Source organism: Dunckerocampus dactyliophorus, chromosome 20 (assembly GCF_027744805.1).
Source record: "Dunckerocampus dactyliophorus isolate RoL2022-P2 chromosome 20, RoL_Ddac_1.1, whole genome shotgun sequence".
In the NCBI taxonomy this organism is placed as follows: domain Eukaryota; kingdom Metazoa; phylum Chordata; class Actinopteri; order Syngnathiformes; family Syngnathidae; genus Dunckerocampus; species Dunckerocampus dactyliophorus.
Genome location: NC_072838.1, coordinates 12,001,462 through 12,023,678, shown reverse-complemented (window position 1 = coordinate 12,023,678; position 22,217 = coordinate 12,001,462). Strand labels below are relative to the sequence as shown.

At 44.2% G+C, this 22,217-nt stretch overlaps 4 protein-coding genes across 6 annotated transcripts in view; 1 reads left to right on the top strand and 3 right to left on the bottom strand.

Annotated features, from left to right (window-relative positions):
- Window positions 1-6: 6 nt before the first annotated feature.
- Window positions 7-6,037, bottom strand: wipf3 (WAS/WASL interacting protein family member 3). 2 transcript variants are annotated; one of them, XM_054763903.1, is made up of 9 exons: window positions 5,864-6,037; window positions 5,676-5,748; window positions 3,950-4,049; window positions 3,372-3,504; window positions 2,865-3,017; window positions 2,131-2,784; window positions 1,767-1,916; window positions 481-582; window positions 7-388 (listed from the first exon to the last, which is right to left on the bottom strand). In XM_054763903.1, exons 2-9 carry the CDS (start codon window positions 5,711-5,713, stop codon window positions 348-350), a joined length of 1,371 nt encoding a protein of 456 aa, XP_054619878.1. In that variant the 5' UTR covers window positions 5,714-5,748; window positions 5,864-6,037; the 3' UTR covers window positions 7-347. The 2 variants fall into 2 exon arrangements, with proteins under 2 accessions (XP_054619878.1, XP_054619879.1); XM_054763904.1 differs by lacking the exon at window positions 5,676-5,748 and having other exon boundaries at window positions 5,785-6,037.
- Window positions 6,038-7,856: 1,819 nt separating this feature from the next.
- LOC129173337 (proline-rich protein 15-like protein) lies at window positions 7,857-9,857 on the bottom strand. The gene is made up of 2 exons (XM_054764144.1): window positions 9,580-9,857; window positions 7,857-8,813 (listed from the first exon to the last, which is right to left on the bottom strand). The coding sequence occupies exon 2, from the start codon at window positions 8,805-8,807 to the stop codon at window positions 8,433-8,435; it is 375 nt and encodes a 124-aa protein (XP_054620119.1). The 5' UTR covers window positions 8,808-8,813; window positions 9,580-9,857; the 3' UTR covers window positions 7,857-8,432.
- Window positions 9,858-14,146: 4,289 nt separating this feature from the next.
- oxnad1 (oxidoreductase NAD-binding domain containing 1) lies at window positions 14,147-20,344 on the top strand. Its single transcript, XM_054764086.1, has 8 exons — window positions 14,147-14,289; window positions 14,641-14,753; window positions 15,334-15,400; window positions 15,471-15,574; window positions 16,695-16,836; window positions 18,477-18,722; window positions 18,815-18,923; window positions 19,468-20,344. The coding sequence occupies exons 2-8, from the start codon at window positions 14,647-14,649 to the stop codon at window positions 19,623-19,625; spliced, it is 933 nt and encodes a 310-aa protein (XP_054620061.1). The 5' UTR covers window positions 14,147-14,289; window positions 14,641-14,646; the 3' UTR covers window positions 19,626-20,344.
- The window catches only part of rftn1a (raftlin, lipid raft linker 1a), a 34,224-nt gene continuing 27,375 nt past the window's right edge, over window positions 15,369-22,217 (bottom strand). For both annotated transcript variants that reach the window (XM_054764085.1, XM_054764084.1), the window contains exons 10-11: window positions 18,800-22,165; window positions 15,369-18,730 (exon numbers count right to left, since the gene is read on the bottom strand). In XM_054764085.1, coding sequence (XP_054620060.1) covers window positions 21,782-22,165 — 384 coding nt within the window. In that variant the 3' untranslated portion in view covers window positions 15,369-18,730; window positions 18,800-21,781. The remainder of the gene's footprint in view (window positions 18,731-18,799; window positions 22,166-22,217) is intronic.

Sequence of the window (22,217 nt, the reverse complement as noted above, 5' to 3'; positions counted from 1 at the left end):
TTGAAGAGCACTTTTTAAAAAAGCCACTGTGTATGCAGACCAAAAATGAAATGATCATGTTTTTTTTCCTGTCCATATATAATCATGAAATGCTCAAACACGTCAAAAATAGCCACTCTGTCACCAGACACTGTCTGAGGATGAGAAGTGAGAGCCCTCCTCTCACACACATTCAAAACATTCCACGCTAGAAAAGGTCAGGGGTCACACACCGCCTTACAAGGCCCGACTTACGCACAAACATGGCGCCTGCATCCAAAATGAAAGTCCACCGCACCCCCGGCTTATTGCGTAATCGTCATGGGCTTCCTAACCTTCGCATCCAGGAATTGTGTGGGCGATGAAACCTATCTGAGGTGTGACCTGATCCCATGGGGGGCAGCGTTTACTGTCGGGGAGAATGGAGAGCGAAAAGAAAAACATCACAGAATGAAAAGACTGAGCAATTTCAGCACGGGGCGTCATTCTGCGCTGCTTTACCTCTGTTTTCTTTGCTCGGGTAGATGCGAGGGAAAGGCTTGAATTCATCCGGAGGAGGTAAATCTTCTATGGGGTGGAACTGGAACTTGGACTCGAAATCATCTGGAAGGAGAAAGTGCAGACATGTTGCCATACCAGCATTTAAACCACAATATTCTAGTACACTCTAACGAGAGTCAAAAGAACAAATGTTGCCAGATAGCTACTAATTAAACAAGATGCTGTCTCTTGTGGTCATAAATTGGATTGGTGTAGAGATTGCATCGTGCTGAGGAGAGGGGTTTCGAATGTTTTTCCCCTGAAAAGTAGCTAAACTAAATATGAAGGTTGTTTATTGCAATTCCACATCCCTGCAAAAATATAAAATTCAGTTCTTGCATTGTGCAGGTGTACCTAATCATGTGACCAATTAGTATATAGTGGATTCCTGCACATGGACGATTCAGCATTCACAGCCCCACAAATTTATAGTCAAAAACATTTTTTTTTCCTGCAGAAAACGCATCTCATTCACTCTAAGTCAATGGTAATTTATAAATGCGTGATAATACAGGTTAAAATGTACAGCACACACCTGCCACTGTTTTTTTAAATCAGATTTTGTACATGTTTATGTCTTTATGCTTCACTGATCATGTTTCCTTCCTTAAACGCTGAGATTTCGCACTGCTCAGCGGCCTTTGAACGCACCGTAGCTTCCTACCGATTTGACATGTCAAAATTCCACACTCGGTAAATACTGTAGAAGTGGATCATGTAAATAAATGAAGGAATGAATCATTCCTTTTCATTATTCTGAGGATGTATGCCAGTGTGTCGCCATATATTTTCCGGGTAATGTAGCTCATACAGAGAAAGACAAAACCCAGATACATTGCTGGGTTGAGTCAAAAACGTAGTGGCACTTATTCCCCATGTGACTCACACCCACTGCCACCCCCATGTTGGAGATGTCATCAGTCTGCATTTAGCCAACCAGTCTTTATATTTGGGCTTTTTAATCCGGACATCCGTAATGTAACCCTGACAAAAAGCGGGGATCCGTGGTATAATCCTGCTGTTTTAATACAAAATATCATCAATTTCTCATATTTTGCCCTTCAAAACTAGCTTTTAAATTGTAATTAGGCCTACCTAATTATGTGACCAATTAGCACGTTACCTAAAATGTTGACCAAAATAGCATAATTTTCTTCCAGGAGCTGATTGGGTGATAGGATCGAAGGTGTGCTGTGAATAACGGGAGGCTCTTAATGACTTGCAATGCAATGTTCATTCATTCTCACCCAGACTGTGCAGGTGTCCATTCCTGACATTGGATGGGGCCACAGGAGGTGGTGGTGGTGGAGGAGGAGGAGGGGGAGGAATGCGGCTGGACAGCTCAGTGGACGGGGAGCGTGCTGGAGGAGCCGGAGGTGGAGCCAGGCGACTGGCACCTGCTCACAGGACGGGGAGAAACGTGATCTTTGCCATAAAAAATACAGGAAAATTTGATACGGTGCTACCTAGTCACGTTACAAGATGGCTGGATGCATAACAAGACGAATGCACAGTGATTATATGTCAAAGCCAAGGTAACAAAACATGCATTCAACAAAGTAGAAGTCAGGGCAATCTTTGCATTTGAATTCTGCAAGTGTTTGGACCCACCTGCACTTCTGGGCACGGCAGGTGGCCGTCGCGTTGGAGCATTGCAGGGGTATGACGGTGGCAGAAAGTGAAATGATGGTGACGGGACAGCGGGGATCTTGGGTGGGGGTGGGGGTAGAGTGGCTGGGCAGCTGGGAGTGTATGAACTCGGTAAAGGTGGAGGAGGTGGTGGAGGTGGAGGTCCGAGTGAGCTGTAGTCACGCACGATGGGGAACCTGGCAGCTTCAGAGTGAACTGCAGAGGGCGGTGGTGGGTAGAAGCACCCCGAGGAGCGGTCCCCTGGGAGAGAAGGAGGGTTGTAAGGTGGAGGCAGTGGAGGAGTCGACGGCTGGGGGTTGGCGGCGTGTTGGTGGTGCTGGATGGGAAGCCAAGTGGGCTTCATGACCTGAGATGGGGGTGGAGGAGGAGGAGGAGGAGGGCAGGAGGGGAGAGGCGGAGGCTTGTTGGTCGGGCGGTCCTGGAAGGCGGGGGGTGGTGGTGGGGGTGGAGGAGCAAAGGGCGGTGTAGGAGGTGGGGCAGCGGGCAGCGGGGCCAGGTGCTTGGTAGCATGCGTGGGGGAGGGTGGGGCCGAAGATGAGGCGGCGAGCGGACGGTCCACCAAAGCGGGCGCGTTCCACAGCGGCTTGAGGGAGGCTGTTGAGCTGGAGCGGGACACTTGAAGACACACATTAAATGTCTTTTAAATCACCACAACACATGTAAGATAATATTTATAGTTTCACACGTCTACCAACCTGCGGTCTTGTCACGTTGGCCCGTAGGCCTGAGTGTGGGAAACCCCCCAGCAAAGAGCCCACCTAAGGATGGTCCCATGGGTGCCATGCCTCCACATGGAGCCTGAGAAGTTCCAACATTGCTGGACACATCTGCACATGTTGCCTTGGGCTCTGAGGGACAACACAAACATAATAACACAATAACCCTTTTTACAATAATGTGTGGCAAATGAACATATTCAACGTATAATATATTGCAAATAGATAGCACTTGGGGTTAGCTGGAATACGATGTGTATCTGCTCGATTGAGTTAGCCAGTGTAGATAGAAGGTTTCTATTCTGTCTGCATTCTTATCTACATCCTCACGGCATTCCTTCCTGAAGTGTGCACTTGAGCGTGCGTGCATGTGTGTGTCAGTGATCAACACAAAGCATTCGTCTTCTTCTCCCGCGACAATGAATGCAGACGGAACGAGCCACAGTTTTAGATCAAAACTGGGAAACTGGGAATAGTAACTCTTACTATCCACAACAGGAGCACTTCGGTCATTGACCTGTGTGACTTTCCTGAGCCTGGTTCCCTTCTGGATGTCAGCTAGCAGAGCATTCCTGCCACCACCACCACCAGACTGCAGCTTAGGAGACTCCACTGGACGCTGTGACACAGAGACAGTAATGTCTTCGATACATCCCCTCTTCATTTGATTTGATTGTATAAACCACCACATTTTATATACTATATGTCCTAAATGATCCATCCCATAATATGATAGATCTAGGACTGAAAGATGGATATAAAGTTCCCCCAGCTAAAAGCACCAAGGAGCATAAAATACATGTTTGGTAGCCTTCCTCACTTCCTCATTGCAGAACAAAAGTTCCCATTACAGAGTTTAAAATGTATTTAGTGTAGTTGTTCTTTATGATAGATTTATCATTTAAAGCCTCATTCCTCATCTTTTGATGGGAGGCATGAGAGACACCTCATTTGTCACGTGGACACTGTGCACCTGTGCGGGAAACATAACACGCAAGCGTATACCTCCATCAATAATGCACACGAGCTCCAGGTGTAAATTATGAGAGGTACTTCTGCCTCACCTGTAGAAGTGGAGCACTGGAAGGGGGTGGTGGTGGCGGTGGCGGGGGCGCGAGTGGCGGCGGCGGCGGCGGGACTGGCATGTTTGGAGCCCAGCTGACCCTGTAGAAGACGGCGCCATAACAAAACATCATTGTCGTCAGAAGCTGCTACCGTGCAAAACCAACACACCGCTTGACCTCTGGCCTCACTCCCTGAACAGGAAGCGCTTTTCCGCAAAACAGGAAACAGAAAGCCCTCCATCCTCTCTGGAGAAATCCAACACACCCTCATCCCCTTCACACCCTGTCTTCCCACAATGCGCCACGGCAGTACTCGAGAGAGAGGAACAATGGCGTGTTTTGTGTGAGCGGTAATAGACTCCCATCCTTCAGCGCCTCGCAGGCATTCACTGCACGTTTGTGCTAAGTAGAAGAAAAAGCACCGGAGGACACTCCACGGGAAAATGATATAACACACATGTTTCCCATACTAACGACAACACCTTAATGTCAATGATACTTTAAATAACACTGACTGAGACAAAACACAGTCAGGGATTGGAGCATGCTCCTCTCTAGTAATTTAACAAACAACAGCACAGAACTTTGCTTACGTATGCATTTTATGGACAAAAGTAATCAGCAGCACTCAAGTTTGCTCCCACTGACTCATTTTGGACGATTCTGCGCAACACTTGTGGCCACAGTGCACAATGCAATTCAAGTTGGCTCTACTTTAGAGTAGTCAGTGTACAGCTCATATGGCGGTATAGGCATAATTGTCTAAATAACTGGCAACACAAGTGAGTCGGTAGTAATTGTGTCTTGCCTACTGTCAAGTACGGCGGAGGTAATGTCGTCGTCTGGGGGTGCATGAGTGCTGCTGGCACGAACATAAATTCCAACATGTACTGTGATTATCTGAGGCAGAGCGAGTGACCTGAAGAGACCTGAAGGTGAAGGTGTTGGAGTGGAGAGTGTGCCTCCAAACCTGAACCCCACCGAGCACCTGCGGGGCATCCTCAACTGGAAAGAAGTAAGGCTGAAGACAGCAAGCAACATCCAGCGGTGATGTCATCATGGAGAAGCGGAAGAGGATTCCAGGAACAACCTGTGGAACGCTGGTGAATTCCATGCCCGAGTGGCTGTGCTGGACACCAATTGCCCTCATGTTAATATTCACACCAAGGACACCATTTGGACATGTTCACTGTGGGAATTACTCACCTGTGTTAGCTGCCATTTAGACAATAATGACTACTTTCCAGAAGATAGTAAGTCAATACTGCTATACAAGCTGTACACTGACTACTCTAAGTTACTGTATAGCCCAGTTCAATTTTTATATTAAAAATGGCTGCTGAAAGGTGAGATACTGCATGCCGAGCCCTCTCTCCCTTCTCTCATCACTGACTTCTGACCTCACTAAATGGACAAAAATGACCCAAAATGTCCCAATACTTTAGTCTATAAAGTGCACGAGCTTCTACTTCCCGTCTGGGCAACTGGCGGACAGTCACTCCGTGACTATTTCTATCATCATATGTGTGTCAAGCGGCTCTGTGACACTCTGCCAGCGACAAGGACTTTGAAACAGGTCAAAGCTGACCACTGCGAAGGAGGAACGGGGGCAACGGGGCGCGTTACACCTTTTTGAGTTGAGCAAAGAGCAACAAAACACGGTTCAACGTACAGTCTGCTCTCGGTGGAAATTGGTGTTTAACTGGCAAGAAGTATACTGACATACATTATAGTTTTTCCTTTTCCTCCATCAATCCGTTGCATCACAGTCTCGGCCCCTGTCGACACGCACACTTGAACTGCAAAACAAACAGCAACAATGTCACTGAACTTACCTTCACAAAGTATCCGCTCTCCACCTGCTTGCTTGCTGGCTTCCAGAGACCTCAGCTTGAAGGCGGGCAGCAAACTGACCTCATAGCGGGGCGATGAGAAAGTTATTTTTAACCGAACTGCCTGGCTGTCAACAGACAAAACCCCCAGGATGTCCTGAAAAAAACACCCAAAAAGTTGCAGAAGATGTTTATTTTACTCCTATTTGTGTCCACGCTCCAGCTGTGGTGCTTAACAATGGTCTATTGATTGCTGTGGTAGTTATTCCACTGTGGCAGTGTAGATATGGACGGATCGAGACATATATCGACACTTACGATACCAGTGTAGTATTGTTATCGGATCGACGTTAGCTTGATTACATCCATATTTTCCAGTTCCCTTTTGTTTGCTTTTACAAATATATGTTTTATGTTGTGTATATTTACATGTCATATTTTTTTACAAACACCAATAGTAGCTTTTAACATTTTAAAATATTTTTATTTAATTTCTTTGCCTAAATCTCTATCATGTGTGTTATTCCGATTAGAATCATGATCAAGAAATTAAAATCAAAATCATAAACTTATTCACGTATCGATATCAATATTGCCATGACTGATGCTATTCTTACTTGGTATCGGATCGGTGCCAGTTTGCAGTATGGCCCTTTGTTGTGCAGTGCAATGCCACACCTTGGAGAAGGGGGCAGGAAACACGTTGGAAGGAACTGGGAGGGGGAATCATGGGCGATAGAGATGATGGTGTTGTTTTTCGTAAATATTGACATGTTGCATTTATCGACAGGTTACTACCATCCAGTGTGCTTGCATGGAGTGTCCACTTGAGGGCGCTCATTCTGCTGTGCAACAGTTGGGCAAGCGGTTCTGGAAAACTTGTATTTTTTGGCAAGGCATGGACATGTGTGGTTTCTTCTTGGCGAAGATTAAATACACGACAGTTAATTGTCGTGGGATAACTTTGTGATTAGCTTTCATGGCCTTTCATGACCCCCAGGTGTTGAAAGTGCGACACGACACCTCCTCCGCCAACGCGATTATAGGGCTGCGTCCCAATAGCGGTTTAAGTCGTACTTGGTAATACGTAACTGCCGACGTCATGCGGACGCCGCTTGCAGAGCCGAGTAGGAGCGATAAATGGAACGCACCCGCCCTTGTTCACTCAAGCAATCATGGTTCGACCGCTAGTTGCAGGTGTAGCTACAATGCTTCTTATAAATAATAAGAAAAACCTGCGGATGATTATTATTATTGTTATTTAATAAGCCCTATTGTATAGTATCTGTTTCGTTTTAGTTGGTTTCCAAAGTTGGGTTGTTTGTTTCAATGTATTTTTTTCTTTTTTGTTTTTTTTTGTAAAATGTTTGCTCTGACACATTGCAAAAGTCAAACCGTTCAATTTACCTTGCTCGTGTTACGCGACCTCCTAAGCGGCAAACGACCAGTGTTTGATGTTCATTACTCCCACTCCACGGATGTCTTTTACTTGCACCGCTGCAAAGCATTGTGAGTGATGGACAACCGTCACGTGACCATTGCTGTTGACTTGCTCCCTCAGCCCTCGAAGGGCTGATACCACCGAGGGCAAGTGGTGGGCGCAAGTCAGCAAGGGCGACTTAAACCGATGCTGGAATGCTGCTATGGATTCTATCAAGGCCTCATGGTTAGCATGTTGTGTACAAGCTTGTGAATGTCAGTGTGAAGGGTTGCTTGTCTACTGTATATGCGCCCTGCGATTGGCTGTCGACCAGTCCAGGGTGTGCCCCGCCAGTCGCCCAAAGTCAGCTGGGATAGGCTCCAGCTTACCCGTGACTCTGAAGACGACAAGCGGTATAGAAAATGGCTAGAGCTATCAAATTGCTACAAAACCATTTACCTTCAGTTTACTTTGTTCGTGTTCAAAGTGTTAGTGCAAGTTTGTGGCGTAAGCATGAATGCTGCAGGCAGAGAGTGACACAGGAATGCAGCGACACAAGCGTGCTCCTCCCTTTAACTGAAAAACAATAACACTTAAGCATCATTACCTGCTTTGTTGGGTTACAGTTACCTATTTAAGACAACACAACCAATGGTAGCAAAAATTAGATTTATTGCTCATATGTTCACTTCATTTCAGTATTCACAGGTTGATCGTAAACGGCATATTGTAAAAATACACCCACATCAGTGGCTTTTGATACATCAGTGGCTAACATCATGGTCTGTACTTCCATCAGGTTGTTAAAAACATCCTGGATTTTCATCCTTCATTCAAAAATCAACATAATGCATTGAGTGGGAAGTTCTTCTCATCCTAAATCCATTTTATTTCCACTCCTAACTTCACAAACATCGCTCAAGGCCACAGAAGGCACATCCTTCATGGAAAAAGATATATGAAAGTGTATTATCACGCGGGGCAATATTTGACATAACGTAGGGGGACACCACACACTAGGTGAGATACTGCTGGCAAAAGGGGCTCAATATAAAAATCACACACTCCCTTATTCCTGTGAACCTGTCACCTTTACGCTCCTCGTCGTCTTCCTTATCACCATCGCTACCAACTTACAGAACGTTTTGCGCACCTCAAGAAGATGCAGTCTTCTCCTTTTCCTCCCCTTAGTGAAGTCATTTGTCTGTCCTCCATCACCTCTCCATCGCTATCACCGAAAGTCTTCTGTCCCCGGCGCCATGTTTTCCGTGCCTTTGTCCTCCAAGGGGAGGCTGGAGCGCACCCTCCTCTTCTCCTTAAAGCGGCCCGAGCGGGACACTTTCATGTTTCTGCGGCAAGTCTGCTCGTTGAAGAGGGACTCCAGGTGGGAGTCGTCGTAGGTCTCGTCGCTGAGCAGGCAGGAGCCGTTGGTGGACTCTTGCTGGGGCGGAGACTGCTCACTGGTGGCCTTGGAGTCCTTGGACTTGTCGTTTTGTGCAAAGGGGTCAAAGTCTGCACCGTACGTGTAAGGGGATGCTTGGTCCTTGGGGCCTCCTGCCTTCTTCTTGGGCATGAAGGCCTTCCACCATTTGACCCTTTCTGCCATCTTTGACTGCAGGAGGAAAGTGGGAAAGGAGACAATCAGGTACTAGTAGTAAATGTCTTATATCAGGGGTGTCCAGTGTGCGGATTGGGGGCCATTGTCTGCCCGCAGCTCATTTTTTATTGGCTCTCTGCATATTGTAATGAATTCATTCATTTGATTTATTGTAACACTAACTTGCTTTGTCACCTATAACTCTCAGCTAAGATGTTTTGTTCAGACAGCTTAGCATATATTGACATATATGGATTGGTTTTAGCAGTTTTAATGTACCAAAGTTGCCCCCCCAGCAAGTTTGGACACCCCTGTCTTATAGTGTCACATTCAACCATCATGCAAGTTCACTTTATTTCAAGAGTGCGATTGAGACTAAGCGACTCATTAAGTGCTGATTCGAACACGAACCAGTGGTTTACAATATTGAACTTTTGGACAGTTTTTCAAATGTAACGAGTCACTGAATCTGGGGTTTCGATTATTAAGAAATTAAGAATTCATGAACTATCTGTACGTTTATAGTGATCTATAGAAAATAAGAACGACTGAAATAAATGAAGCTTTCAAAGCTCTTCCAAATGTGTTGAAACTGGACTTGTAAACAGTCCAACAGCGCTTTAAGTCACCTGCTCGGTAACAATTTCTGTCTGACAGGCGACTTCCCACCTACTAATCTTGTGTAGCCTTCTTTGTAAAACTGGTTTCATCAGCTGGGAGAAAAGAAGAGCAAACCAAAGCTGTGATTCACACGTGAATAAAAGTCAAATATATAGATTACCTGAGCAACAGCGACACTTGTGATGATCCAAATGAAACACTCTTGATCGTGATCAAATTTAAAGCCAAATCTTGGAGCAAGAAATCCTTCAAAAGGTCGCACAGGTATCCATGTGAAGCCTCCTCTCGTATTTAAAAAAACAACAACCTTATTCCTCCTTCCTTCCTTGTTGAGTCCGCTCAGATCTCTTCAATGTTCGAGACAAATTCCTCCAAAATGTTCTTTTCATGCAATGACACATGTATAAGGTGTCGCTTTCCGCCGACTGAACCAGCAGGTTTCCGTCTCCGAAACTCTCACGTCGTTGCACCTGTACTCACTCCTGATTGGCCCACAGCCGCCTTGTGGTCACGTGAGCCCCACCCACGTTAAAACGCTGAGAAACTAGGCGTGGTTTGTCGTTGCCTGGCAACGCACCCGCTGGGAGTATGAAACGCTCGGATTAAAAAAAAAAAAGGGAATCTTTTGTTCATTGATGACCCAGCCCATCACCGGCAAACTTTCTTTCTTAATTTCAGTGCGCCGTACAATCGCTGAATGCAAAGTAGCATTATAAAGGCTGATTATGTGTTATTAAAGCTAATATAGCAAACGTCCTCAGACTACAAAACTACAAAACGAGGTCATGAACTGAGATTGTTGGGCAAGCACTATTAAAAATGGGAAAAACATAATCAGAACAGACTAACAGATAGGTGTAGGCATTGGCAGGGTGACGGGGTGCATGAAAACGAACGTGTAGGCGTCATAATAGATAACAAAACAAGCTGGATATCTCACATTAAAAATATAATAAATATTTGACGACAACGGTACATTTCACTCACTAAATGTACGGCATAAACGGAGTCAGGATCATCCAAAATGCTGAGAACACACACAAAAAATGAAATAAATTGAAAACCACAGATCTGGTTCATACATATACAACAGCTAAAGTCATGCTCAATTCAAACAACAACCTGCTACCAAATAACCTGCAACTATTACAAAAATGACATTTAAAACACTCGTACGCGCGCACAACACTAAAAACCTTCAGCATATCAGAATGTGGAATTAAAAGAAGTCAAACATATGCAGAGAGATTAGTAGTTAATGCATCACAACATAGCATAGCAAGTGCATAGCTGTGCATGACTGAATGACATGAATTCTCAACCGATTCAAACCATCCCAGCACCAAAGCATTCAGGCTATCCTCTTTCAACATCCCAAAGATTCACCGTTTTCCTGGAATTTCACATTTTCCTCAATCCATGTTGTCCACGCTCCCAACATTCCCAATTTTCCCACAGCTCCACATTTTGCGTGTCCATGATTAAATGAGTGTCTTTTTGCACGTATTGATTGCTGCCTATCAGGGAATGTCATCTTTTCATTTTAAGCAGACATCTGTTCCTTGCTCTGGGGGGGGGGGGGCGTACCTGCTGGGCTGCTCCCTCACCTCCGCAACCATCCAAGTCAAAAAGCTGCTGAGTCATTTGATCAGCCCGCTGCACAGCACGGCACGCTGCTCTTCACATTCTATCCTGCCAACACATTTGAAAAGTCGGTCGGCTCGAGGAGACCCCTTGATTGCACATTGCAGACGACGCAGGCCGAAACCACCAAGTGACTTGTTTTGCAACTTTTGAAACAAATTCTTCAAAAACTTGAACCTTATCTAGACAGGAATGTGTGTTGAGTAAATCTACACCTCAATACAAGCTGTACACACGAGTCATTAATGAGTCGTTCCTGTCGCCGTGCTGTGTGTGCGCATGAGCTACAGTGGTGTGGAAAAGTGTTTGCCCCCTTCCTGATTTCTTATTTTTTCATGTTTGTCACACCTGAATGTTCCAGATCATCAAACAAATTTAAATATTAGTTAATAACAACACAACTGAACACAAAAAGCAGTTTTTAGTTGACACTTTTTATAATTAAGGGAGAAAAAAAATCCAAACCTACATGGCCCTGTGTGAAAAAGTGATTGTTCCCTAAAGCTAACGACTGGTTGGGCCACCCTTAGCAGCAACAACTGCAATCAAGTGTTTGTGCTAACTTGCAATGAGTCTCTTACCGCGCTGTGGAGGAATTTTGGACCACTCTTCTTTGCAGAATTGTTGTAATTCAGCCACAGTGGGGGGTTTTTGAGCATGAACCGCCTTTTTAAGGTCATGCCACAGCATCTCAATAGGATTCAGGTCAGGACTTTGACTAGGCCACTCCAAAGTCTTCACTTCGTTTGTCTTCAGCCATTCAGAGGTGAGCTAGCTGGTGTGTTTTGGATCATTGTCCTGCTGCAGAAACCAAGTTCCTTTCAGCTTGAGGTCACCAACAGATGGCTGTACATTCTCCTTCAGGATTTTTTGGTAGATAGCAGGATTCATGGTTCCATTTATCACAGCAAGTCTTGAGGCCCTGAAGCAGCAAAACACACTCACACTACCACCACCATATTTTACTGTTGGTGTGATGTTCTTTTTCTGAAATGCGGCATTGCTTTTACGCCAGATGTAAGGGACACACACCTTCCAAAAAGTTAAACTTTTGTCTCGTCAGACCACAGAGTATTTTCCCAAAGGTCTTGAGGATCATCAAGATGTTTTCTGGCAAAATTGAGACGAGCCTTAATGTTCTTTTTGTTCAGCAGTGGTTTTGGTCTTGGAACTCTGCCATGCAGGCCGTTTTTGCCCAGTGTCTTTTTTATGGTGGAGTCATCAACACTGACCTTAACTGAGGCAAGTGAGGTGTGCAGTTCTTTGGATGTTGTGGGGTCTTTTGTGACCTCTTGAATGAGTCATCGCTGCGCTCTTGGGGTCATTTTAGTTGACCTGTCACTCCACTGTCCCATGTTTTCACCATTTGTGGATAACGGCTCTCATTGTGGTTCGCTGGCGTCCCAAAGCTTTAGACATGGCTTTGTAACCTTTTCCACACCAATAGATCTCAATTAATCTCAGTTAAGTTATGTTTTATGTTTTAAGATTTACATTTGTTTGATGATCTGAAACATTTAAATTTGACAAACCTGCAAAAAAATAGGATGGGGGCAACCACTTTTTCAAACCACTGTAAGTTAGTTACTGTCCAAAGGATAAATCTGAAAAAGTTGTTTTTTTTTCATTGAGCACAACTGTACAACAGGTTGAACCGAGGTGTGCTAACCATGGGAACGAATGCCAAAAGCAGCCAGTTGGACTGGTAGAGTCAGCTTGCAAAACACCTCTAACAGAGGTGAGTGGTTACTGTGACTAAGAACTGTGGCGACTTAGAAACTGCTGCAGAGACATTTTGGTCCCTTGAAAGCTGCCCCACTGCGGAACAATGATGTAGACCTACCTGTGGCTCACAACTCCCAATTAACAGCAAACAATTAGAGGACTTTGCGCTGACTCTTTGACTAAAATGTTGTCTGTATACTTGGGTGGAGCAGGCTAGCGTCTGTTGCTGTGAATAGACTTGAGTTTCGATGTATTGCGTTGTGTTTATTTTGAGGATTGCATCGTTTAGCCGGTTTGCATTGTGAATTTCTGGAGTTCATAAGATGTGGTTAGACCTTTTGTTCAGGGGGATTAAAGTCCACTTGTATTTTTTTATTGCGATGATTCAACCTGAAATGAACCATGACTTTGCGAGACTTTTTTTTTTTTCAACATTCACACCCTAGGCCGCTTGCCACGATGCTAAAGCTTGGACCATCAAGCTCGGTTGTGGCAAAGGAGCACCCATTAGCGAGCACATGTCCACACCCTGCACGTAAAGCTGCCACGTGATGCGGGCACAACTTTGATTCATTTTTATACAAAGGCTGCTGCACATTTCCCAGCAGCATGATGTGCAAAAGAAGTGTGCACTGTCATCGCGTTGAATGGACTGTTAACTGTCTTTTTCCACTCAGATGCAATGCACAATACAGCCAAAACAAATGTAAGTAAATAAGTAACAAAAAAGGAAGTAAGTAATTAATTTTAAGATGATAGACTACTTTGGTGAAATAGACTAAATAAATAAATAATGGAAAATGCTAATTACAGTAAGACACCCCTGTGGCATCCACGAGAAGCACAAAAAGTGAACGTTAGTGATTGTTTTCCACACGATGTGTACATTCACCAAATAAATATAGAGTGCAAAGTTTAATTGTTAGTATAGCTTTAAAGCAGCATACAGGAGCATCTCAATAAATTAGAATGCAGCGCCAAAATGAATGTCAGGACTTCAATCCAGACTAAGAGAACACTAAAAGGTTCAAGAAGCCTTACAAGTTCATTTTCTGATTAGTATGCAAAACCAACAGTTGACATTATACAACTTTTTCCACAATACTTTTTTCATGAGATCGTGAATTTGGGTGGTTTCTTAGCTGTAGCTTTAATCATCAATAAAATTAAGAAACACATTATTGAAATATTTCTGTCAGTGTGCAGTGAATCTATACGAATTTCACGTTTTTAAATGAACAACTAAAATAAACGAACTTTACAAGCTATTGATACGCACTTGCATACATACAGTAGCTCAACACTGGTAATTGTAGTGTTGACATGTGTACAGCAGGGGGCGATAAACACCATACTGACTCTAATGTAATAGAAGAAGACGCAGTGTTGCCGCAGAAGAAGAAATAGGTACTGTCATGTAATGTTAACATGACCAAGGTTATTAAGTTAATACCGGAACAAGACACGAACGTCTTATGAAGAACACAGCCATACAATTTTGGTAAGAATATTGCCAGTGTGTTCACTGTCTGTGAAATGTTACACGTTTGTAAGCCCTAACCGGGATACTATTGATAGCATCTTTGCTAACGATAACCAGCTACATGAATGAGAAATGCACGTTGTGGACAGTAATTGCATCAAAATGGTGACAAGACTTTCTAACAACACTACCCTAACTGAAACCCTATAGAGTTCGTTTGTAGAACTTTGGAATGAGGTTTTAAGTATTTTAGCGTAGTGTTGTAATATAACGGTTATGAGGTATTATTTTATAAACGCGTTCGTTACGTCGTTGTCTTGACAACTAACGCGAGATCTTACCTTTGACTGCGCATTGATATTCTCACAGGTAGCGATGAGCGTCCACTGCGTCCTGACGTCCGCTGGCCGGAGCTTCTCTTTATCGTGTCCTACCGCTGGACTACTACGCTACCTCCAACCTGTTCAAAGCTCCATGACAAGGTGGGTCCATTTTAAAGACTCCTTGATTCTGTTACTCAGTTTTCCTGGCTGCTTACTTCGGAACCACTGAAGATGACAGCAGAGGAACTATATTATGACAGGAGTTAGTCCCACAGGATCTACTTTCCAAGTATTCTGTAACATCTGCTTCACCTTACTAATAATTACAAGAGTTTCATTTTTATTTTATTGCCTCACTAGAGAAGCTGTAGAGATGGTTAAATTATGACATAACTTTACAATTCATGTCTTTTATACAGTAATCCATCCAGAACAAACCTACACACCTTATAGCTAATGTGGTGTTCAACTACGCTGTTTGTAATGTTTTGTTCATCCATCTAGAAAAATAAACTAACCATAATAATTGCTCGCTATAAGCCATATACATATTGCTCATACATAACTTGTAACCAGCATTGCACAAATAATTTGCCATCATTTACATGAACCAGCCTTAAAAGTGCCCAAGTTAGCTGACAACAGGGCAAAGTCCATTTTCAATTTTGTCACATAAGCGTGTTGCTCTTGGCTATGTCTTCAAAACAAATAACAGGTTGCACCACCTTTTTTTTATTAGAAGAAACATGTCCTCCAAAAGACAAATGGACCATTTAGAGAGGACGGCACACAACCAAAGACAAAGTGTAAGATGATTTTTGTTTTTAGTCCATTATACCTTGCATGTCAAATCCTTAAACCCTCAACCAAACACAGGCTCTGTATCCTGCTCAAGTGTGTGGCATCATCAACGAGTCCGAGACGGTAAAACGTCTCAGGATAGCCGTCCATCCGGACTTCAACTTCAAGGCGGGACAGTGGTGAGTGCACCATTAAACGCAAATGGTTGCTTGGCTGTTTTCCTGTTGCGGCAAATCCAAATGAACTGAAAAAGTAGCTTCCTATGGAGCTGGTCGTTGACAAACGTTGCAGTGCCTTTGTACGCCAGGTGGGGGCGGTGTTTCATTTGCCAGCGCATACCCCGTGGCACAGTTGTAAGGTTTACAGGAGAGGTGAAATAAGGTTAGTAATCTGTGTTGGAAACAGTTGTGAAGAGATGCTGCAAAGTTCTTAGTTTATACATTTAGATACTTAAATATGTATACGTCATGAATCCATCAGGGGATGGGCATTTATGTCAAGATAATGATTGAAAGCCTGTGTTAAATGCTGCACACTTCATATACAGGACTCATAGCGATTAATAATAAATTAGTTAAAATAAACAAGTTCTGGCTTCACGGGGGTGTGCGTCTGTCAGTCAGCGCTGCCAATGTTAATGAGCAGAACACGCACATGAGAGCGCATACTGTAGGTGGGCGGTGGCGAGATATAAAAACCCGTCAGCCAGTTTCCCCGCAGCGCCTGATAATGAATGTAAATACATGGAAATCCTTGAGTTTGAGTGTTTGAGAGAAAAAGGGCTGTTAAGTTGTTCGTCTCTAGGTGGTAGAAGAGGAAGAGAAGAAAGAAAGAGGAGGGTTGTGGGTGGAACATACGCGTCGTCTTCACAGCACATCCATATTCATGATGCTGAAGGTTGTGGAGTCATTCTCTCTCCCTGGTTAAACAGACGCTCATTGTTTGGGAGGAACAACAGCTGAGTCATTGTTGTCCTCTCCGGGTCACGTGCTGAAGGATAGACTGTTAAGACTGGTGCGCTGCTTCCTGAATGAGCGTAGTGTAACTTTTTCTCTGGTTTGGTTTTGTTCCCGCTCCTTTCTAGAACAGCTATCCTGGCTGAGGTCAAAGGTTGCATCTCTACACACAATCCCACATTGACCTTCAGCTCAGCATGTCCATACCCTCTGGTCAAGCTTTGTTCTGTCAGGCTTTCTCTCGTTCAGCTATTGTGAAGTGTTTCCGCGAGGGGGAGAGATGAGTGGGAAACTTCCCAAGCTTTAACGGAAATCAAAAGTGATGATCCGGCTTTGTTTGCAGGGTGGATTTGTTCATCCCCGGAGTGGAGAAGGTGGGAGGTTTCTCCATGTGCTCCAGCCCAGGTCTGCTGCAGAGGGAGGGGGTGGTGGAGTTGGCGGTCAAACACTCCAAACACCCGCCAGCACAGTGGGTTCACACCGCGGTGAGTAAGCTGTCATTGATTCATTCGTAGTCCTGCCTTTACCTGACGATGATTCCTAGAAGTGTCACCAGCTGAGAGGTGACCACAGACTACCTCAACCTCAAGCTTGTTTCATTGTTTTATCTTTCAAAACCAACAAGTGGAAATAAATCAATTGAAAGGGGATTGAGGAACTCAACCGTATGTACGGCTGTGATCTTGACAGCTTTAGGTTGGAGATACAGGGGAACCTCTCAGGGCACACACACTTATTCAGGATGCTGGTCACCTGAGATTTTTGGGGAAAAAATCCCATTCTAATAACCTATTCCGAGGTCAACCTGCCACCTGCATAAAGCATTAACTGTACAGACAAAAAAACGTAAGTTGACATGGCAACATGTGGAACAAAGCTGGGGTTTTGCTGCTTTTGAAAGTGATTTTTACTTCAAGCAGCTTTACACATGTGACCAGCTCACACACACGTGTACATAGTTTGCAAAACAAACCCCACCAAAGCTCCCGTACTGTTTGTTGTCTGCTCCGTCATCTAAATTGCAGACATTCTCCGTGCATCTTTTGCAGTTGAAAAGTGCTTGTCTTTATGTTGCAACACATTGCAACATAAAGTATTGTGGAACTGTTGAGCGCCGTCTGTAGCGGTTATTTTTGTTGGCAAATAAGAGAGGATGAGAGATTATCATCTCTGTCAACGTAAACAAGGAAGTGAGGACGTCGGTGGGCGATGCAGGGACACAGTTGACAGTTGACGTGTGCGTCTGCGTGCTGCTCAGGCACACATGCGATGACTATGATTGTGCGGGAAAGTTTCGGGCAGAAGGTGCGAGAGTGTACATAATTCACGAAGATTGGTCGACACTCGCAACATCGCGAAATCCTGGAGGGTCTGTAATGACTGATGTCTACATTGTCCACTGGTACATCAACAGACACTGACAAGGTAGCCAACGACAGCACAGGAAGGCGAGTCCTTGAGTCACAGCGACAGGAGTAATATGTACCGACCGAGTTAACCTGGATCTGAAAATCCACACGGGGCACTTTTTGTTGGCCCAAATAAAGGACATGTCTGGAGAAAAGGTTAAAATGTTTCAGTTAAAAGCAACTGATAATGTAATTGTTACTTTAGTAATATCTTACTCCCAAGCAGCCACAATAAAGTACATGGAACACCTCTGCTGTGTGTGTGTGTGTGTGTGTGTGTGTGTGTGTGTGTGTGTGTGTGTGTGTGTGTGTGTGTGTGTGTGTAAGAATAAAGGATAGTAGTGTGTGGAGACACTCTGGACTCGTTTGATGATCTTTTTTTTGTTTGTTTGTTTGATTCTGCTTTCCTCTCGGTGAGCGTGAACAGTGTGGGGACGGTGCTGGCAGTTTACGAGTGGGAGTGTTTTTGTGTGTTCACTCTGGCTCAGATGTGCATGAAAGTGTATTTACTACTTATTGACTTCAAAAGGCTTCCTGCCAGTTGTGGGCTGGCATACCTGCAGGTGTGCACGCTTCCTCATATAGAAGCTTGCTGTGATCTTAGCTTCATAATAATGTGCTTTTGTTATCATATCTTAAGGCGAAAAGGTCAAATATTTGTCTCCCTGCATTAGCTCTGTCTATATATTAAAACAGTCATTTCACTCCTCCTTCAGTGTACTCTTGGCTCTCAGGTGACAATGCGCGTCGGTGGTGACTTCTACTTTGACCCCTCACCTTCAGACCCCGCCGTGAATCTTCTGCTGGTCGCCGGCGGCGTGGGCATCAACCCACTATACTCCATTTTGGCGCATGCGGCGGATTTGCTGGAACTCAGCCGCGCCCCCGGCGGGCGGGTATACAACATTGGCTCAGCACACCTTTGCTACAGCGCCAAGACAACGCAGGAGCTTCTCTTCAAGGTGTGCTCCTGCAAGACAACCTTTATTATTATTGTCATCATTTATTTAGTGTGTGCTAACATGATTTGGTTTCCTACCGTTTTCTTGCCAAGAATTCCATCCTGCAGGTGTGCAGGGAGTTTCCTGATAAGTTGTCATGTGACTTCCACGTGACCCAGCAGAGCACCGATGTTGAGCTACATCTCCAGTCTCTTGTCAACCGTAAGTACTGTCGTGTGTGTACCCTTAATACAACTAGTCATGATTTGTGCATGAGAGGAAAGGAAAACATAGCGCTCTTTGACCACATGGTCATTTATTAACAAGTGTATTGCACAACACAGCAGCAACAGAACCAAAGTTGTATAATACCAGTGATGAGTTACTGAGTATCGCAACCAACATTGTAACGCGCATGCAGAGGCAGATAAAGTGGCTGGAAGCTGACTACTCATGACACTTAAAATGCTGCTACCTTCTTCTTGTGCCGGTCGTAAAAATACATCGGGAGGTCGCCTACAGCCACAGCTGTTGATGCCTATTATTTTTGACCCAGAACTAATTAGACCCTGGCAGTTATTTGCTTGAAAGACCAGGCACTCAAGTCACGATAGGACATGGGGAAATTGTTTGGTCAACATAACATCCACTTTAGACAAGGGTTGTGTTGATTTGTGAACTCGCCACTTCCACTCCCAAGAGTGTATCGTATTATTTTGGTCAAACAAGCTTGTCTTTTCTTATCAAGGGACTTTTTTCCCCACAGGGCGGCGAATCACCGAGGAGGAGCTGCGATCTCATGTGGACCCACAGAGGACTTTATGTTACCTATGTGGACCTCCACCCATGATTGAGGCAATTTCCAAAACCCTTACGGACCTGGGATTGCCACAGGACAGAATTGTCTTTGAGAAGTGGTGGTAGCTGCTACTACAACTCCCACAACCCCACACAGTCGTTCACCAGGATCTTGCTCCCTTTTTTTGCCTTTTTTTTTTTTTTTTAACAAGGATGAGGCGTTTGTGTGAGAGGAAAAACACTTGAAAATTCCATGTGTGTGGACTCGGCGCATGATCCACAGGAGATGACAGAACATTGAATTCATTTGAACTTGAAAGACGACATTGTTTAGTCACTGCGCACAACATATCTGATATTTATCAATTTAGAAGAACGTATGCATGAGTACTCCTATGCAGACACTTCTTAAAGCCCTGGAAGTTACCATTTCCATCTTAACGCCTTTCTCCAAATCTACACTAAGACTGTAGTTATTTTTTCATTTGAGTGACTCATTTCTCTTCTAGCAAATTATCTGCTCATTACAAATGTTGAATTGCTTTACAGTGCTTTATCTACATTTAACTCCCTGAATTAGTGCAGTACAAATTGGCTAATTTTCTGTGTTTTGACTCCTAAGCAGTATCACATGGCTGAATGGAAAAAGCAACAGCGTACTGTAATGGAGCCTCCAGGTGGCCTCTGATTGGTCGGCATCCTTAAAAAACATCCCGTGGAGACGGTCGCGAGCTTCTTGTGGGCGTCTCTCAGCGGGGGTGCCATTGTCGATTCATTTGAGTTGTTTCCATGAGGGGAAATGTTCTACGCTGTGATGATCGCAGGAAATAAATGAGATTGAAGAAGCTGCGTGAAATGCTTCATTTACCTCAGTTTTTATGTAAATACAGGTTACACATAACACATGAAGTGAAGGAAATAAATAGTTCTGTACACAATCTCTTATCTTAGTCAATTTACCCAAATACACTCGCCTGCCACACTGGGTCCACAAAAGCAATAACAATAAACATGTAACATTAAACTGAGCATTGCTATATTAGACCTCATAAGTGCTGAATCGGTACATTTCCTTACCTGGTGGTACCTAAATATCTGATTTTCACAAATACCATTAGACATCCAACAGCTGCTGTAATAGTTTCTTTCGAAATCAAGCCTCTGTGTTATTAAGGACTTTCTTTGGCAAGCTAAATTCTATTACTTGATGTTCGGCAGCACTTCTCCTAATAGCTGTCATGTCTTAAGACTTAGGAAACTAATACAATCCCCTAAACCGGGATGGAAGATAGTTCAACACACTGACTCGACCATAAAATACTTTTTTCTTGTAACATTTGGGTAGACTGACCTTTAAAAAGTCTTCATTTACATAAAGCAGTAAGTCCATGTATAACAGTCATATAAAAAAGGCAACATAACTTTTATTGTGGACCAATAAGTTCACTCTAACTTGACTTGTGCCCTCTAATTTCATATTATATAACAACACTGTTCATATTAGCAACACCGACCCAAAGCAGCAAAACGCACATTTACACCAGTTTAGACTTTAAAGGGGGTCATCTAAACTCCCTTTTGGATCTGTGGTCACGACATTAGGTACACCTGCAGAATAAGGTCCAATACAAGAGCTGTATCAATGAGTCTGCCTTTGTAAAGATAACATGCGCCGTGTGGTATGAAATAAAAATATGCTCATTTCTGACTCGTACTGCGTGTTTATAATGCTAATTGAGTGTGTCAAACCTATTGAAGTGAAATACAACAATCATGTTACCTTGTTTTAAATCACCATCATTTTCTAATTAGCGCCTTAGTCAGTTCATTCAAGTCTCCTATTGTTGCCAGGTGTCCAGGTCTACAAAAGCAAAAAAAACGCCAGGGTCAGAAATACTGGCATGAACAGCTTTGGCTGTAGGCAACCTCCACAATATGGCAGTAGCCGCATTTGTAGCAGCATGAGTGGTCGGCATCCAGCGGCTTTACCTGCCTCTGCATGTGCTTTGAAATGTCAGTTACAGTATGAATGCAGTTTGCTTCCTACTCGTATTACAACATTGGTTTTGTTGTTGCTTGTGTTGTGTCCTATACTTGCAAATACAGGACCATGTGGTGAAAGAGATGTTTTCCTTTACACTTTCTCATGCACTCCACATCATTATACAAGTTTTTTTTTTTTTTTAAGTGAGTTTTAAAGCAGATTATTTTGGTACTGAAGCTCGGTAGATTGTGCAGGTGTACCTAATGAAGTGAAATATTAACATTTAAGGCCCGCTATGTCAACAGACGCCAGAAAAGAGCTGATGTTTGATGCGCTCTTCCATCTTTACCTCCTCTTTGACGCCTCTCCGGCCGTCTGTGTGACACACGTCCGTCCATTTCACAGTCTTCTCCCCCTTGGATGTGAGAAAACTGTCAATGTCCGTCTCCTCTTCCTGGTCTTGAAGGGACGCCGAGCTGCCCGAGAGGAACGAGAGGTCCCTTTGACGGGCGTCCTCTTGGGCCTCCTCGCTCCATCTCTTCCTCCCGTCCGTCTCGTCCTCCCGCGTGCGCCTCAGCTTGTCCATCTCCGTCTCCATGACGAGGGACCTGTCCTCTCCCTCCTCCAGCATCTCTCCACATGAGTGTTTTTTTGCCTTGTGGCGACCTCGGAGGTTCAGCATCTGAAATCAAATGGATGCGTTTGACAGTTCTGAGCTCCGTGCCTCGTCTTCT

What these genes read in the sequence shown, in the direction of transcription:
- LOC129173337 (XM_054764144.1), bottom strand. Translation starts at nt 8,807, where the DNA reads ATGGCAGAAAGGGTCAAATGGTGGAAGGCCTTCATGCCCAAGAAGAAG.
- wipf3 (XM_054763903.1), bottom strand. Translation starts at nt 5,713, where the DNA reads ATGCAACGGATTGATGGAGGAAAAGGAAAAACTATAAT. An exon ending in CCAACGTGACAAGACCGCAG is followed by an intron (nt 2,785 to 2,864) that starts GTTGGTAGACGT and finishes TGTGTCTTCAAG; the next exon opens with TGTCCCGCTCCAGCTCAACA. An exon ending in TGCCGTGCCCAGAAGTGCAG is followed by an intron (nt 1,917 to 2,130) that starts GTGGGTCCAAAC and finishes TCCTGTGAGCAG; the next exon opens with GTGCCAGTCGCCTGGCTCCA.
- oxnad1 (XM_054764086.1), top strand. Translation starts at nt 14,647, where the DNA reads ATGAGCGTCCACTGCGTCCTGACGTCCGCTGGCCGGAGCTTCTCTTTA. An exon ending in GTTCAAAGCTCCATGACAAG is followed by an intron (nt 14,754 to 15,333) that starts GTGGGTCCATTT and finishes TTTTTTTATTAG; the next exon opens with AAGAAACATGTCCTCCAAAA. An exon ending in CGCAGGAGCTTCTCTTCAAG is followed by an intron (nt 18,723 to 18,814) that starts GTGTGCTCCTGC and finishes TTTCTTGCCAAG; the next exon opens with AATTCCATCCTGCAGGTGTG.